At 42.5% G+C, this 15,871-nt stretch overlaps 1 protein-coding gene across 1 annotated transcript in view; it reads right to left on the bottom strand.

Moving 5' to 3' along the window:
- Positions 1 to 2,447: 2,447 nt before the first annotated feature.
- KDR (kinase insert domain receptor) overlaps positions 2,448 to 15,871 on the bottom strand; it is a 44,444-nt gene continuing 31,020 nt past the window's right edge. Inside the window, exons 23-30 of the mRNA XM_029234914.1 lie at positions 14,443 to 14,565; positions 14,179 to 14,290; positions 13,464 to 13,563; positions 12,956 to 13,061; positions 11,624 to 11,775; positions 6,478 to 6,577; positions 5,891 to 5,976; positions 2,448 to 4,140 (exon numbers count right to left, since the gene is read on the bottom strand). Of these exons, the coding sequence (XP_029090747.1) occupies positions 3,918 to 4,140; positions 5,891 to 5,976; positions 6,478 to 6,577; positions 11,624 to 11,775; positions 12,956 to 13,061; positions 13,464 to 13,563; positions 14,179 to 14,290; positions 14,443 to 14,565 (1,002 nt within the window). The 3' untranslated portion in view covers positions 2,448 to 3,917. The remainder of the gene's footprint in view (positions 4,141 to 5,890; positions 5,977 to 6,477; positions 6,578 to 11,623; positions 11,776 to 12,955; positions 13,062 to 13,463; positions 13,564 to 14,178; positions 14,291 to 14,442; positions 14,566 to 15,871) is intronic.

Raw genomic sequence — 15,871 nt, 5'->3', positions numbered from 1 at the left:
CCACTCGTCACGTATCTGTCATAGTTTACTGCAATCCTTGTCTTATCAATAGTCTTCCTTAGAATACTTTTTTCCTAACTCAGAGCTCTTATCTCTGAGTCAGACCTCAGCTGAGCCTGGTATGTTCTACCACTTTAGCTCCAGAACTTCAGGCCAACTTACATTTCTCTCTGAGTTGCTCCTCCCAGATTCTTGTAATTCTCTCCATTCTGATCAAAACTAGAGCAAATGGCTTTATTTTACCTTTTTAACCTCTACCACCTAGGAGCATTCTGTAACTTTCCCCCTCCAAAATCAGATTTAATATTGGTTTCACAAAGACTGCCCAGATTTCCACTTATGCCTAAACCCTTACGTGGGAGAGACTCATGCAGAAAATGCAATTTTATAAAAACAGATTGGAACCCCCTTTGATCTGTGCTCACTCCTTACCTGAAAGCATGGACATGACATGCCTACTATCCCTAAGGGACAAGGGCACACAAATGTGGAAAGATTTATATCAAGAGCTACTCACTGAAAGGCTTAAGCTTTCCGGGTTTGCCTACATTTTACCATGTGGGTGACGAATATCTGAGTGAGAGGTAGAAAGAAAGACACACTAGGGGAGACAGGAAAATGGGTTAACTACAAAGTTGTGGATTTGAGATTTTTACTTTTCTTCTTTCATTGAGACAGACATTGATAGGAATAGTTAGTCCAGGGGTAATGAACTTAAACTTCCCACCACTCTCCTCTCTCCTGTGATGTGATTGAGGAGAAAGGCTGCTGGGGAGAGGGTTCACAGGAAAGGAAGTTTAGTGGAAAGAGAGAAACAGAAGGAGAAGAGACAAAGGGGTCTGAGAAGAGGGAGAAGAACAAAGCAAGCCAAAGGAGAGAATGAGAGAGGTCAGGAGCCAGGGGGAGGCAGATGGCCTCACCTAAAACACCAAATACCTTCAGTGAAAGCCTTGAAAATAAGACCGTGCAAGAAGCACTTTAAAAAGCTACAACTTTCTCTTCAATACAGGGGCAAATGAGGAGAGAAAAGGAGCTAAGAACAAGGGGTGTGGAAAACAGAAAAGAGAAGGAGAGGGCCAAACCTCACCTCCTAATTATTCTGCCTGAGGTGCTGAAAGCATTTCTTTATGAAGTGTGAAGTTTCAAATGAATCCAATTTCCTGGCATTGGAAACAGTGCCAGGGGCCGCTTATGAGAAACAAAATCTCTTTTTCCTAAAATGAAGAAAATTCCGTTTGTCTATGAGGTCTTCTCCATCTTGAATAACCTAGATTCTTCTGCCATTCATTTACTGGACAACACTGTAACAATGGGAAAGACAAGACCAGGCGTGACCTACAGTTTAACATCTGTCAGAAGACCCTACTCCACTAACTCCAGCCAATGGCCCAATCTGTAAGTGCAGTGCCCAGGAACCACACACACCCGGAGCTGCCCTCTTTTCCATCATGAAGTTGTGCAGAATATCTCAGTTGAGATGATAGGGTTTGAAAAATGGTACAGTGTGTATTTCCCCAAGCACAGGGGAAAAGAGGTATATTTAATAAACAATGCTGCCATGATGGACAGCCGCTTGAAGAAAACAAAGCCAGGTCCTTACCTCACTCCATATACAAAAATAAATCCCAAATGGATTTAAATGTAATAAAAGAAGGAAGGCAATTTAGGATTTTGCATTATTTTAGAATTGGGAAGACCTTCATCAATGTGATTAAAAAACCTAGAAGACATTAAAAAAAATAATAGGCGTATCTTTTGATTATATAAACGTTTCAAAATCTTGTATAAAAAAAAATCCCACGAAGAAAGAGTAGGACCACACTTTGGTGCCAATGATCTTTGGATAATTCCACTCACTGAATTCAGGCAAAAGTAATCATTTAAAATGGCAATGTTGGATCTGAGGTTCTGACACTGCAAGGATAGAGTAAAGCATTATTGAAAACTATAGATACGTTCCATGCTTCCCTGCACTGCCAGGTCTGGCCACCTGTCTCGGGATCTCTCGCCCCATGATTTTCACGGTTGGCTGTTCTAACAGGCACAGGGGTTACTAGCGAGCCACAAATACTGTTGGAGTATTTATCAGGTATCTCTCAGTCCATGTTTTAAGAATCTCAGAAGTGCTTGGAATTTAACAAGAGTGCATGTGTGTGTGAATTATTTGTGTAACGAAGGAGGGGGAGAAGCATTTAAGCCAGAAATATTTACCCTCAAAACAGCTGTGATAGTATTATACCATTGTATTTTTTTTTTTTTTTACTAAGAATACATTTATTGGTTTAAAAAGTATATAAACATTTAATGAAGATATCCTTCATAAGAAGAATAAGGGAACAAGTGAAAATAAAAAACAGCCATATGGAAATGATGTCTGAGTCCCCCTCCTCCATTCTAGGAGTGAGAGAAATGATAGGTACAGTGATACAACCTTGCGAAGGGATTACTTCAAGTTTTTCACTTTTTTTTTTTTAATAAAATGGCATCAATTGCTAAAAGCTTTATGACCTTTGTTATGCTACATAATACTGATACAAAATGTGATAGTACAAAGTTCATTATATATAATATAAGGTTTTAATATATTACATTTGTTTCTACATAAACAGACTATAAATATATGTGCCACAGCATGTTTTATAGTCATGGTTCCCAGCATCTCACACTATGGTACCAAACGAAAAATACATTTTCTTTTTTAAAAAGGAAAGAACAAGGGCAGAAACCAGTAGAAAGAGCTTTACATGTTAAAAGTCTAAGTAATACAAGAGTTGTTATAACTTTGGCTACAAAGTAATTTTGAAATCTGGCTAATAATTACTGAGCGTGAACAAACCAAATCAGCTCTTACTAGGGTGTAGAGGCCAAATTACTAGAATCCTGGCTGGCTGGGAGGTCAGGAAAATACTGAAGGGAGGGGGAAGGCATGGAGAGGGGGAGAAGGAACAAGAGAGTAATAGTCTTCCTGAAGCTTTGACACCACAGCTTGATATTGAATCTACTGCATTCAGGCTCAGACATATCACATCAGGACAGACATGTCGGTATTCATCCAGAAGAAACCAGAAGCTGGTTTACACAGTCAGAAATCTTCGATACGACAGAGAGGCTGAGTGTCCTTTCTTTGTGGTGTCCTGAATAAAGGATCAGCCTGGGAGACAAGGAGCCAGAGCTGCATCATTTCCTTCCTGGGGCTTGGCCAGGAGACACGTAAGAGTCCGGAAGGAACTCTCATTAGGAGTCGGAAACAGCACAAGGAACTCTCATTTAGCCCAAATGGGAAGAGCACGCAACCTTCTAAAACCAGTCACCTCGTACGAAGCCTTTACGTTTCCTAACAGACCCTATGTCCACCTCCACTGGAGCCAACGCAATGCACGTGCAGGCTCCAGTGCATCCTCAAAGCAAGCCAGCATCTTCCTTTCCATCAATCCATTCCCCACACATAAGACTTGGCTCAGGACCCATCTCCTAAACAAAGCTTCTTAGATGGACTCAGCCCTAAAGGTCTTTCCCATCTTCAACACCTAAAGCACTTCCATTGCCTGGTTTATCTTCTAGTTTTACAGAGGTGTCAGCTCCCCCGGTACTGCTACTTCTTGGAGGATGAAGCCATTTCGTGAACTTCTTTTGCTGTAACCCCTGGGGTGACCCACATTAGGGGGCATCAGACATGCTTTTTAAATGAATGTTAAAAAGAATAAGGTCAACACCGGGAGAAGACACAAACGCATTCTTGGGTCACAAGCATCTTCTCAGGAAATGCCTAGAGGACTGCCTCCCTGCAGTCCGAGGTCCTTGCTTTTGAAATGAAAATCAAATGTGGCTACTTTCTGGTGGTGGAAAGAACAACACTTGAAAATCTGAGCAGCACCTCTCATGTGATTTCCAGGACTGGGGGACGTGGGTGCCCCCTTTTAAACAGGAGGGGAGCTCAGTGTGATCCCAGTGTCAGGCTGGGGAATCTGAGCTGCACTGCCAGCTTGCGGTCCAATCTCTACCAGCTTTAAAAGTTCCGCCTCCTCGCTGGAGTACACAGTGGTGTCCGTGTCATCGGAGTGATACCCCGACTGGTAGCCGCTCGTCTGGTTTGAGCCTTCAGATGCCACAGACTCCTTGCTTTTGCTGGGCATCATTCCACTGCAGAAGAGATGGCAACCAAATGAGTCGGCAGAGAGAAGGGAGTCCTTTTGCATCTTATCCTAACCCCGTTCCCAACCCCGTGTGGGCTGGCATCTTCCTGGAGACACCAGTCCCTCTCCCTCCCACTTGTTCATCAACATAGCAGCCTCACTCAGACAATGTCTATTTTCAGGTACTCGCATGAATTTGGAGTTTCAGATAAGTCGTCTTATTCAGGTCCAAGTCTTTCAAGCCTGAGATGAGATAAAAGGCAGTTCTCCTGAGTTATGTGAAGGCTCCAACCAGTGGAACCTTTTTATGGCCTTGCAGATTGACAAGTTTGTATACAAGGATAGGAGCCAAAGGGACTCTTTCAGGATGTGGAGCGAAACTGGGATGCTCTGAAAGTCCACTAGTGCTTGCACCACCCTGTCAAGTAAGGGATTACAAGGCCCGTGGGTGGTGTTAATAAAGTTCTTGTGCAACTTTAAACTTTAGTAAGTCGAAGCGTGTGTGTGCAATCAAGCCAGACGTGTCAAAAAGTGCTTTTTACTCATCAAAACCACATTCTTTGGAAGGACGGTGGAATCGTGACAGACGGTAATCATGTCCAACCTTAGAAAAAAAGCTTAAAAAGGCTTTCTGTAGCTTGGTGTAGGCTGTGTGGAGCTTAAGCCATTCTGAAGTGTGGGGTTTTTTTTTGCCCCCTTAGTAGGTGTTTTACCAAGCTATTCATGTTAAAAACTGCAAAAAAAGGATTTTATTAACTCCGTGTTCATATATGGTTTAAAAGTTATTTCAAATGACTAGATATACATTTTTTCTTTCAATCCAACCTCAGTAAAACGAGCTTAGTGTCTCAGACAATGGCATGGTACCTATTCATTGCTGAACAAATATATTTGAATCAGTGAATGAAACATATGATTGGCTCTCACAGTCTCTCATCCTGGGCCTATGGCAGACAATGAAATGACACAATGGCACATTTTAATGGGTTTTTTGTTTGTCTGTTTGTTTGTTTTACATGAGCATCACTCGGTACCAAGGGTGGTCCCATTTTATCCAACAGTTCGATTATAAGTAGATCAAAGTCTTCTCTATTCTCACCTAGAGTGAACCTGCTAGCAAATAAATAACTACTCTGAATCCCAATATTCTTATAAATACAGAATCTTATTTACTTGTTAAGTTAAAAGCAGGTATATCTACTCAAAACAGCTACGAATTCCTACAGAATCACATGGAAGAAATATTCAAAACCAAATTCAGCATTTTTCCCACAATTAAGTACTTAATAATTCAGCCAAAAATATTTAAGTATCTTACGCAAATAGATAATGGCTTCTTTATACATTATATTTCATAAAGACAGGTGTACCCGTTTCTGTTCAAGTTTGAAAATCCTTCAGGGTAGAGTGCACAAAGATTTTAACTATCTCCATAGTTTTAAGGAATACATCCAATGACCTCTGTTTTACTTAGCCAGTACCACACAAACCACTGACCACAGTAAATATGCTCAAAAAATCCCCTAGTATTCATAAATTCTCATGAAAACTGACCAAATCCTCTTATTTCAGATTCTTTTTTAGACTTGCCAGGTAATTAGTTTGATTTGTTTCCATTCTTTATTAGTTAGGTTGATGCAAATTTGCCCAACCAACGAAGACACAAAAAGGGAAAACTCTGCACCTACGCTCAAAGTCCTAGGTTCCTTCCAAAAGTTCCTGTTGAAATTTGTCCTTCTATTTTGGCTGAGCCTTACCTAAAAGATGGGGCTAATTTGCTTCTGTCTTCCAAGGTTTTCAGCTCTTCGGATGCAAGAACCATACCACTGTCCGTCTGGTTGTCCTTTTTAAGAGACAATGAGATGGGACAGTTGATTGTGTACACTGAACAATTACTTAATTAAACTGATTTCCTAACCCACCTATCAGACAACATTCCCACGTTCTGCAGAGGCAGGTAAAGGTAGCATAGCCAGAAACCATGCAGGCTATAAAAGGAAGTAACTGCTTCCAAGAAATAGATGCAGGCCTGGAAGAAGAGAGAAATTTAGGAAGAAGAAGCCGAGGAGACCCGTTTCTATCCCTCTTTCACAATGATGCTATGTTCGCTTGAGGGGAATTGGGCATGAAGCTGGATTGTCTTGAACCTTAGACCAGGGGCTTTGCATATGGAAAAACCAAGGGCGCCCAATAAGTTCCACTGCTGTAATGACCCCATCACACATACCCTCAAGGACAGCCTTATAATGAGGCTTCAAGTCTCTAATGCTTAGGTTAATATTTATCTAGCTAATGTTTCACCTTTGGTATTATTTCTAAGACTATTTTTAAAAGATGTGCTTACATCTGGGATTACTTTTACTTCTGGTTCTTCCAACGGGATATCTTCAAATGTTTTTACACTGACAGGCCGGCTCTTTCGCTTACTGTTCTGCAGATACTGACTGCAAAAGAACAAATATTTATATTTTAGTGGTGGTATATTTGGCTGCAGGTTCCACAAGTGATACCTAAGTTCATTATCTTTCAACCGCAAGTTTAATAGCGACCTTCAAACATCCTTTGGAAAAAGAAAAACAAAACAAAAATCTTTCTCTGCTAGCACACACTGAAGGCTTAATTTCCTGTGAAAGTCCATTTAAAAGTATAATATAACTGAGGGGGCATAGATGAGCCCCTTTTCCTTTGAATCGTACTTCTGAGGTCCAGGGCTGGACTGAAGACAACAACAGCAGACTCAGTGGTCAGCTGCCTTCTGCTTGGCTTCCTGATTGCCTGTGATTCCTCCACTGAGCTCTCGGCATATTACTGAGTGTTTCACATCTTTCTGGCCATCTCCTAAGCAAGTTTTCTAGACAAGGCCCACAGAACAACCAGTCAATGAAAGATGGGCAGAGGAAACACCTGCAGATCTCACTGAATCTCACCCGGCTCCAGTAAAGGATGCTGAACCCAGCAAGGTCTGGAGACAATCTTCTTCTACGTGTAATAGAGGCGCAATGGGTACAGGGGCAGGTGGGCTGAATCTCCTATTGTTAGCCCACAGAGTTGGGGGTGTAGTTTGAGAGTCACAAGGTATTCCATCTATTTCAAAATCTACCACGAACTACACAGACTTGGGAAAGTCACAGATACATTTCTGTGCCCCTATTGCTCCATCTTTAAAATGTACTGGCAAGAGCTTTCCTTTCCTCACTCACAAAGATACCTGGAGGATGAATGAGGTGATCACTGGTGGTTGATAAGGGGGTCTTAGAAAGAATGATGCACCATCAACCAAAGCTTGTTTTCCTCCTTTGAATTCCAAAGGGTACACGTTTCTTTCAGGAGTCCAAAGGATAGGACTTGTCACATCACAACAACACATCACCTGTTCCCTAAGGGTGTTCCTTCCCTACTATGTGACTTTGGGTGAGTCTGATTTTCTGCTAAAACCAGCCCAAGTGGAGAGAAGGAAAGTCCTTTTCATGGGAAGGGACAGCAAATTCACTCTTCACTCTTATCCCAGCATACCTCCCACTTTAGATGGCCTTCTGGATATATTATATATTCCGTGTGTTTTCTGTGATCAAGTGAAGAGAGGACTCATTTGGGCAAAGAAGGATAATGGAAACTAAATCTCCGTCCCCTGCCCCAGGAGGCTGGTTCCTCCTCTTACAAAGAAGAGAGAATGGGGTTCACCAATTACATCCTCACTCAGGAAACTCCACAGGAAAGAGGACATAACATAAAGGAGAGAGAAAAGCCTACTTCTCCTAAGTCCAGTCCCTAAAAGTAGTGGTTACCAAAAATTACTGGTACCATAGTCATTCATTCATTCATTCACTCATTCAGGAATCCTTTATTGAGACTCTCCCACGTGCCAGGCTCTGTGCTAAATGCTCCTCAACCACTGTCTCATGGCATCTCCACAAACGGTACCTCTCTAGGTGGGTATCATTATCCCAACTTCAGATGAGGAACTAAGACACAAAAAGGTTAAGGAACTTGTCCAAAATCACATAACTGGAAAATCTGGATTATTATCTTGAGGGCAATGAGCAGTCACTGAAGGATTTTAAGCATGAGATTGACAAAGTCAGATATGCCCTTTAGAAAGATGACTCTGGGTTGAGGAGGGTAAGGCCAGAGGCCATGAGGCCAATCGGGAGGCTGTTCCAATTATCTAGGAGAAAGAAGAGCAGCCTGACTAAAGAAAGGTGATGCCCACACGGTCTGTGGACAGATTCCAGAGGTATTTGGGCTGTAATGCAGCTGCCTTAGAAAGGCCAGCTCCTTGATTGCTGAGCCCAATAATAATAAACATTGCTCGGCCCTTCACAGTTGACAAGGCATCTTCATGGACATCATTGCATCTGCTCTTCATAAAACTACAAAATAGGTTTTCATTATTTCCTATTTGCTAAGGCTTAGGGAGGAAAGAGCTAGAACTGGGGCTCAAACTTAGGTTTCTAGAGCCCATGCAGGGTTGTTTTTGTTTGTTTTTACCTTATTCCACATTGACGCCCTTGGAAAAGCACTAGGAAGGAGAAGGAAGAAGACAGCAGTGAAGTAAAGATTGTCCAAGTCTTTACTGAGCACCTAGTATGCACACAGCCCTGCTCTCTCCCATGTGTGCACCGACCATGCGGTGGGGCAGGGGTGGGGGGGTGGGGGAGGGGGGATAGTGAGGGTGGGAGGGAGGGAGATGCAAGAGGGAGGGGATATGGGGATATATGTACATGTATAGCTGATTCACTTTGTTATACGGCAGAAACGAACACACCACTGTAAAGCAATTATACTCCAATAAAGATGTTAAAAAAAAAAAAGATAGACAAAAGGTGCAGAAAGGACAGTTTCATTTCAAGCAGTCTAACATCAGAGCCAAATTCAGGAAAATCTAGCCAGCAGGCTGTCCCAGGCATCAATCTACAAGGAGCATTTAAATCATCGCTAGCAATTAACGAAAATGAAAAAAAAAAAAAAAAAAAAAAAAAAAAAAAAAAAAGCTATGTGCCAGAACCTTTCCCTGGGAGAGCATTGAAAAGAAATCTTTGATAAGCTGCTTGGAGTGGGAGACGAAACTCCCAGGGGAATTGGTGGAGCAACCGCAGATGGTCCCCAAACTGTCCTCCAAGAATGATGAGTCCAATTAAGATGTGTTTTCTTGCAGGAAGCATGCAGACTTGGGGCCAGAGCTGATCCACAGGGGAAATTAGAGACAAACCTAAGTCTAGACACTAGTGGTCCTTCCTCCTCACCCTTCCCCCACATATCTCTCAGCCCCTTCTCTAAATAAATGCTGAACAAATATTTTAAAAATAGTTTAAAGGGGCAAAAAATCAGGAGGTTGGCTCCCACGGGGATGTCTCTGTCCAGCTCTATTCATAATGCAATGAAATTGAAAATTATGAAGAAGCAAGCTCGAGAAAGACTCCTTGGCTCTTCTCCTTGACTGGCAACGTGGAAGATAAGGGCACAAGTCCCTTGAGAGGCACCCCAGCCTCACTTCCTCTTCCCCAGGGAAGCAGAACACAAGAGAGCATCCAACTGAAATGTGCTGCGTGCAGATGCCTCGATTCTGCCTCTCCTTTAACCCAGACGATTAAAATGTGAGCGTGGTGCCTTAGTTTTAGTAAAGGCAAAAAGGTGGAGGGGATGCAGACAAAAGATTCCAATTTCCATTTTAGTTTTCAAATTACAGCTGGATAAAAGGGAAACTGGACTGGAAAGGCCAATTCAAAAATCACAGACAGAAAATAGGAGCCAGGCCTGTGTTGGGAGTGTGGTGTCACATTTGTCCACGCCTCTGGGGATACATGTTGGCAGCCCTGTTTCAGATCCAGCATCGCATTTGGCACTTCCCTTACACATATGTGACTTCATTGACTCTCGGCACCACACGCAAAGCGCCTGAGTAAGCCAAGAGGCTGCCGGCTTGGGTCCTCGCCCCACCTGGTCACGGAAGAACCCAAGGAACACAGCTCACCATCAAATGGATTTCTGATAACACAGAAGGCAACAGTGTTTCGGGAATAATTACCACACCAGAAGGCCAGCTGAACTTGAACGAGGACTTTTTAAACGTTGGGGTGGAACTATAGGTTTTCATTTCATTCCTCTTTCTCTTTGAGGCCCCCTCCTTGGTATGGGAGAAAACAGCCCTGAGTTAGATATCAGAGGAACTGGATTCATCCCATGTGATTTTAACCAGCTCACTTAATTGCTATCATTTATTGAGTGTTCTCTAGGTGCCAGGCACTTAGAAACTCATTATACCATGTAATTCTCAAAGTCATCATTTTTGTACAACACCAGTGTCCTTGCCTGGGTCGCGGTGAAAATTTGCCCCAGGTCACAGCTGCGAAGGGCAGACTTGGGAATCCAACCCAGTTCCATGTGACTCTAAAATCTGGATCTTTAACCACAATATTGTATTCTCCCCAGGTAACTGCTCTGACACTCACGTTCAACATCTACATCAAAAGATAACAGTATCTACCTTGCCTAACTTTGGCAAAATCTGGTAAGAAAAAGTTCTTTGAAAAATGCTGAAAGTTCTTGACACAAATGGAGTGGACAGCTTACGAGTTGGCTTCTTCCCACTCTGAGCTTTCTTCTCTCCCACGGCAGCGTTCCTGCTGCCCTCCCTGTGCGAGTCCACGGGGCAAACTGTCCTGCGTGACTCCCCACCTGCCATCTGGCAACCCGGCCAAAGGCTAGCACTCCGTGGTCCCCCCTGCTGCCACAGCACACTCAAGGGGGCAGGCTGGGCTCATGCTGCCAGGGGTCTGGTTACAGGAGGAAAACACCCAAGACAAAGCAAAGTGAAGTAGTCCCAGGCTTAGTAAAAGGCAATTTTAATATCATATTGTAGAAACCATACCAACTCTTTCCTTATGCACAGGTGCTGGGAGGGAACAAAAAGAAAGCTGCCTTTAGGACCCCTCTACAAATCAGGAAAATACGGCAGTGCATGTGTTTTAAATAAGCCCAGAAGTCCCATTATGCAAATAAAATGCTGAAAATCAGACTTGGGATGGGCTTCTGAAGTTGTGCTGCCCAGTCAAACTCAGGACGCGTCCCCATGGCACACTGTATCCCAGCCAGAGAGGCAAAGGTCTGTTTTCATAAATGCATAGAACTCTTCCTTCCTGAATCTTTCCTAAGCCATATAACTCACATTAATAAAAGAGTACATGGGGATAATTTAAATACAGATGTCTTTGTAAAATTGGTCTCTTTCTCTGGAGATTAACAAACTGTGGCATTCCAGCTATTTGCAGCTGCAGGGCTTAGAATTCTGAAATGAAGAGCTTAGGCAGCAATGTGCACCACAGATGGAAAGAGACTCACCTACCCAGGCGCTCTTCAAGGAGGACCTCTCAGGGCAAAGGGTGAATGTGCAAGTGAAATGCAGCAACTTTATACGATGTCCTTCCTCCATCCCCTTCCCTAAGATGACCTTGAAGCTCCCTCCCCCAGGGGATGTTGACCTTAGACCGTACCTGATTCCTGCTGTGTTGTCGTAATGGAATTTGGGGTCACACACTTCCTCTTCCTCCATACAGGAAACAGGTGAGGTAGGCAGAGAGAGTCCCGAATCCTCTTCCATGCTCAAAGTCTCTGATATGGGAAGAACAATGTAGTCTTTGCCATCCTGAAACAATAAACACAGAGTGCTATTGTTATGGCTTCAGTCCTTCATGAGCCTTTCTATGAAAAACAAAGGCCACTGGGGCTTCTTGTTTATGGGGAATGTGGCTTTCATATCTGAATGTAAAACTTTAAGACAACTTTAAAAATGGCTTGTCAAAAACAAAAGGGCACTCAAAAGTGATGTGTAGATGAAAGTATATTAAAGGATCTAACAAAAAACAAGACGAGTAAGGGGACCACAGAGCACTGTGGCTACAATGAAGACAAAACGGGTTGTGGTTACAGATGGAACAACAGAACAGGCAGAGCTCCACAAAGCTGAGAAATCGTTTCTTCACATAGTCCTATCTACACGAGCTGGGTCCTTTAAAGGGCATGTCATCCAATTTTAGTGTCTATGCTTCAAGGCAATGGAAAAACTGATGACAGTCTAAAGAAAAGCAGTAAGTGTTCAGGAAAATGGGTCTACTGAGAAAAGGTTGCAGAACTTAACATTATTTCATCAAGAGAAAGAAATAAAGGGCAATTTGATACAGAAATAAAGGGCAGTTTGATACCTCTAAATGTTTGGAAGGTTTATCGATAAAAATAGATTTGACCCATTGTCCACCACCTGTTCAAAAGAAAAGCAGGAGGAAATTGACTTCCATTCACTGTAGCAAGAGGTGTTGACTGGAGATTAACTTTCTAACAGTAAAGGCTACAAGTCTAAAATCCTCCAATGGAAGTTATGAGGGCCTGGGATTTTACAGAGGGAAAAAAAACCCATCAATTTTGCAGGGTTCAGATGTGTTTTTGCTTGAAGAATGTATTTAAAATTCCTTGAAATTCTGTCCACTGTTGATATTCACTTGATCAACTAGGTTTTGGGTTTTTTTTGTTTTTTAGTTTTGTTTGTTGTTTGTTTGCTTTTTTACTTTATAAGAGCCTCTGAAGACACCACAATATACATCAGTAAAAATAAAAGTGATCAGCTCCCAGGTTATGAATTAGGATCTCATCTGTCAAAAAGGTAATTATGACTTTTAGAAAAGCATTACTGCTCAGATCTGGAAGAATATGGCTCCTTGGATTCAGTGGCTGAGAGGACAGTATGGTGGCCATGAGAAGGTCTAGGCAGCAGACGAGCCCTGGACACCTAAGTACTCTCTGTAGAAGCTTCTTGGATGGAGGTCACAAACCTGCTGAGCATTCGCTTGTAACAGATTTCCCAAATGTTCCACCAGCTCTGAAAACGTGGGTCTCTGATTGGGCTCCCCATGCCAGCAGTCAAGCATGGTCTGGTACCTAGAGAAGCAAAACACTGATGTCATTAACCGCCTCTTTCCTCCTGATCTGATGCTGACAATAAGCACTTGAATGAGTAAATATTTATAAAGAGTCCACCATGAGCCAAGATGCTAAAGAGGGATACGAAACTACGTAAAACACAGAACCCTACACTTGGAGCATCAAGTGTGTATCGAAAAGGAAACATCATAAATCAACATCTAGTAAAAACTGACTGGTTGGTATAGATAAAGTGCTGTCATTTCAAGAAGGATGACTCTGTGCTTAAGATTATCAAGGAAGACTTCAAGGGAGAAGTACAAACTGGGCCATGAAGGAGGTACCTATAATGGAAAGTCTTCTAGGCAGGGAGAATTTTTGTGAGCAAAGGAGGATAGAGAAATACTTGTAAAGTCTTACATTTCGGGTGTGGTATAATCAGGAGCTCTCATTCTAGTTCCTTCTTTCAATCTCCTACAAAATTCCTCATCAATCTTTACTCCAGGATATGGAGAAGCACCTAGAATAAAACAGGAATGGGGCATTATTATTTCTTTTTAACATCTTTATTGGAGTATAATTGCTTTACAATGTTGTGTTAGTTTCTGCTGTATAACAAAGTGAATCAGCTATACATATACATATGTTTCCATATCTCCTCCCTCTTGCACCTCCCTCCCACCCTCCCTATCCCATCCCTCTAGGTGGTCACAAAGCACCAAGCTGATCTCCCTGTGCTGTGCGGCTGCTTCCCACTAGCTATCTATTTTACATTTGGTAGTGTATATATGTGCATGCCACTCTCTCACTTCGTCCCAGCTCACCCTTCCCCCTCCCCGTGTCCTCAAGTCCACTCTACGTCAGCGTCTTTATTCCTGTCCTGAGGAATGGTGCCTTATTGATTTGATTTTCTCTTGCAGAAAGCCCTGAGCCTGATTCTTCAACACCTTCTTCACATATACATCTTTTGTTCCTTTCTTCCTTTCTTTGCTTTTTTAGGTTTTACAACCCAAAGCTTCCAAGTAAGTTTCATCCGATAAAGGTGGAATACAGGAGAGGGAAAGGTGCACTGGGGTCACTGACTTTTATCATTTTATTTGGAGTATGGATGGAGAGACAAAGAGAAGGGACTTACCTAAGGAAAATATTTCCCAGAGCAGGACACCAAAAGACCACACGTCACTCTGAATTGTGTACACTCTGTCAAAAATTGTTTCCGGGGCCATCCATTTCAAAGGGAGGCGAGCCTACAGGGGTAGAAGACAAGGAATGAGAACCCTACTTATCAAATATCTGAAGGAAAAGCTTCCATTGTCCCTGGACACAGGTCCTGAGGCTTGCTGAGAGGAGTTTGAATTCTGCAACTTAACAGATCACTGGGTGCATCTCTGAAACTTACATCTCCTTTTCTGACATAATCTGGGTCTTTATAAATATCCCGGGCCAAGCCAAAGTCACAGATTTTAACCACATTCTTCTCCGACAAGAGGATGTTTCTCGCTGCCAGGTCCCTGTGGATACACTGCAAAAAGAATCGTGTGCATTAGGACTCAACATAACTGATCTCTTCCACATCTGTTGTGACCTCATGCTTTAAAAAAGAAAGAAAAAAAAAACCCACATCAGAAAACCAACTGATTAACAAGCACTGGGTTAAACATCTTTTATCAACTCTTCCGGAAAAAAGTCTGTAAGTTTCATTGAGGCACACATCTGCTTATTCCATAAACAGCCCCAGACTCTGGAATTAAATAGTTATGTTATAGCATGCTGATGGAGTCATAAATAGACTTCTCTTGGACACAATTAAGAATGTGTTTCTGGTCACATCCACACATCCCTTTTGTCTGGCACCATATACGGTTAAAACGTGTTATTCTAAGGAGGCCCTAGAATGGGGTTTATTTTGAATGAATGCACGGAAATCAGAAACAAGGGGCTCTCCTTGGTTTGGTGCCCTTTGTTGGTTTCTCTATTCCATACGTAACCGAAGCTGGACAAGCTCTGAGAAACAATTCCCAGTGGGGCTCACCCTGTTTTCAAAGCGCTGGCTTATCGTGGAGGTCACCCTCAGCCTCTCACTAGTCAAGGGGATTCTCTGGTACACGAAAAAGGAAAAGCAAATTCTCCTTGGCTTTCCTTCTATTCTTTTCTGTTCCTCAGTTTCTCTCTTCTCTGTATCCCCCTACCTTCATGTAACTTCCTACCCTAAGCAGCTTTAACTCCACCTGATAGATTTATAAGAGAACAAGAGTCTCAGGGAACATTGAGAAATGAATGAAAGGCTTAGATGAGAATTCTTATGTCAGTGGAGGAGTGATGTGTGAGCCAGGCATTACGGACCCCTTACACCTCACATCTGTAGAGCGCTTTCCTCTGAACGAGGCACAAGGATATATTGTACGACACAGGAAATATAGCCAATATTTTGTAATAACTGCAAACGGAGTGTAACCTTTAAAAATTCTATTTAAAAAAATTGTTTTTTAAAAGCACATTGCCTGGCGTGATTGATCAAGACAGGAGACTCCAAAAAACACAGTCCTTCCTACTTTGCCCCGAACCGAAGAGCTTCCTTTATTAAGCAACCAGGTGGTATTCAAGAAATTCAGCTGGTAGATGCAAGGCAAGTAAAAGGATCCCCCTCCACCCCTCATTCCCTTCCCCATCAAAGGAACCCTGACTAAATGGCAGGCTCTGGCCTTTAAAAAATAATAAAAATAAAATCAGAATCTTCAAGAAGGGCAAAGGGCCTTTCTCTTTGGAAAAATCCTCTAAGATCCCACTTCTCTCCCTTCCCCTTGGAAGAGAGAAGACAAGAGCTCTTG

Source organism: Monodon monoceros, unplaced genomic scaffold, assembly GCF_005190385.1.
Source record: "Monodon monoceros isolate NGI ecotype Baffin Bay Population unplaced genomic scaffold, NGI_Narwhal_1 Super_Scaffold_20, whole genome shotgun sequence".
NCBI lineage: Eukaryota > Metazoa > Chordata > Mammalia > Artiodactyla > Monodontidae > Monodon > Monodon monoceros.
This window is presented reverse-complemented; position numbering and strand designations above follow the sequence as displayed.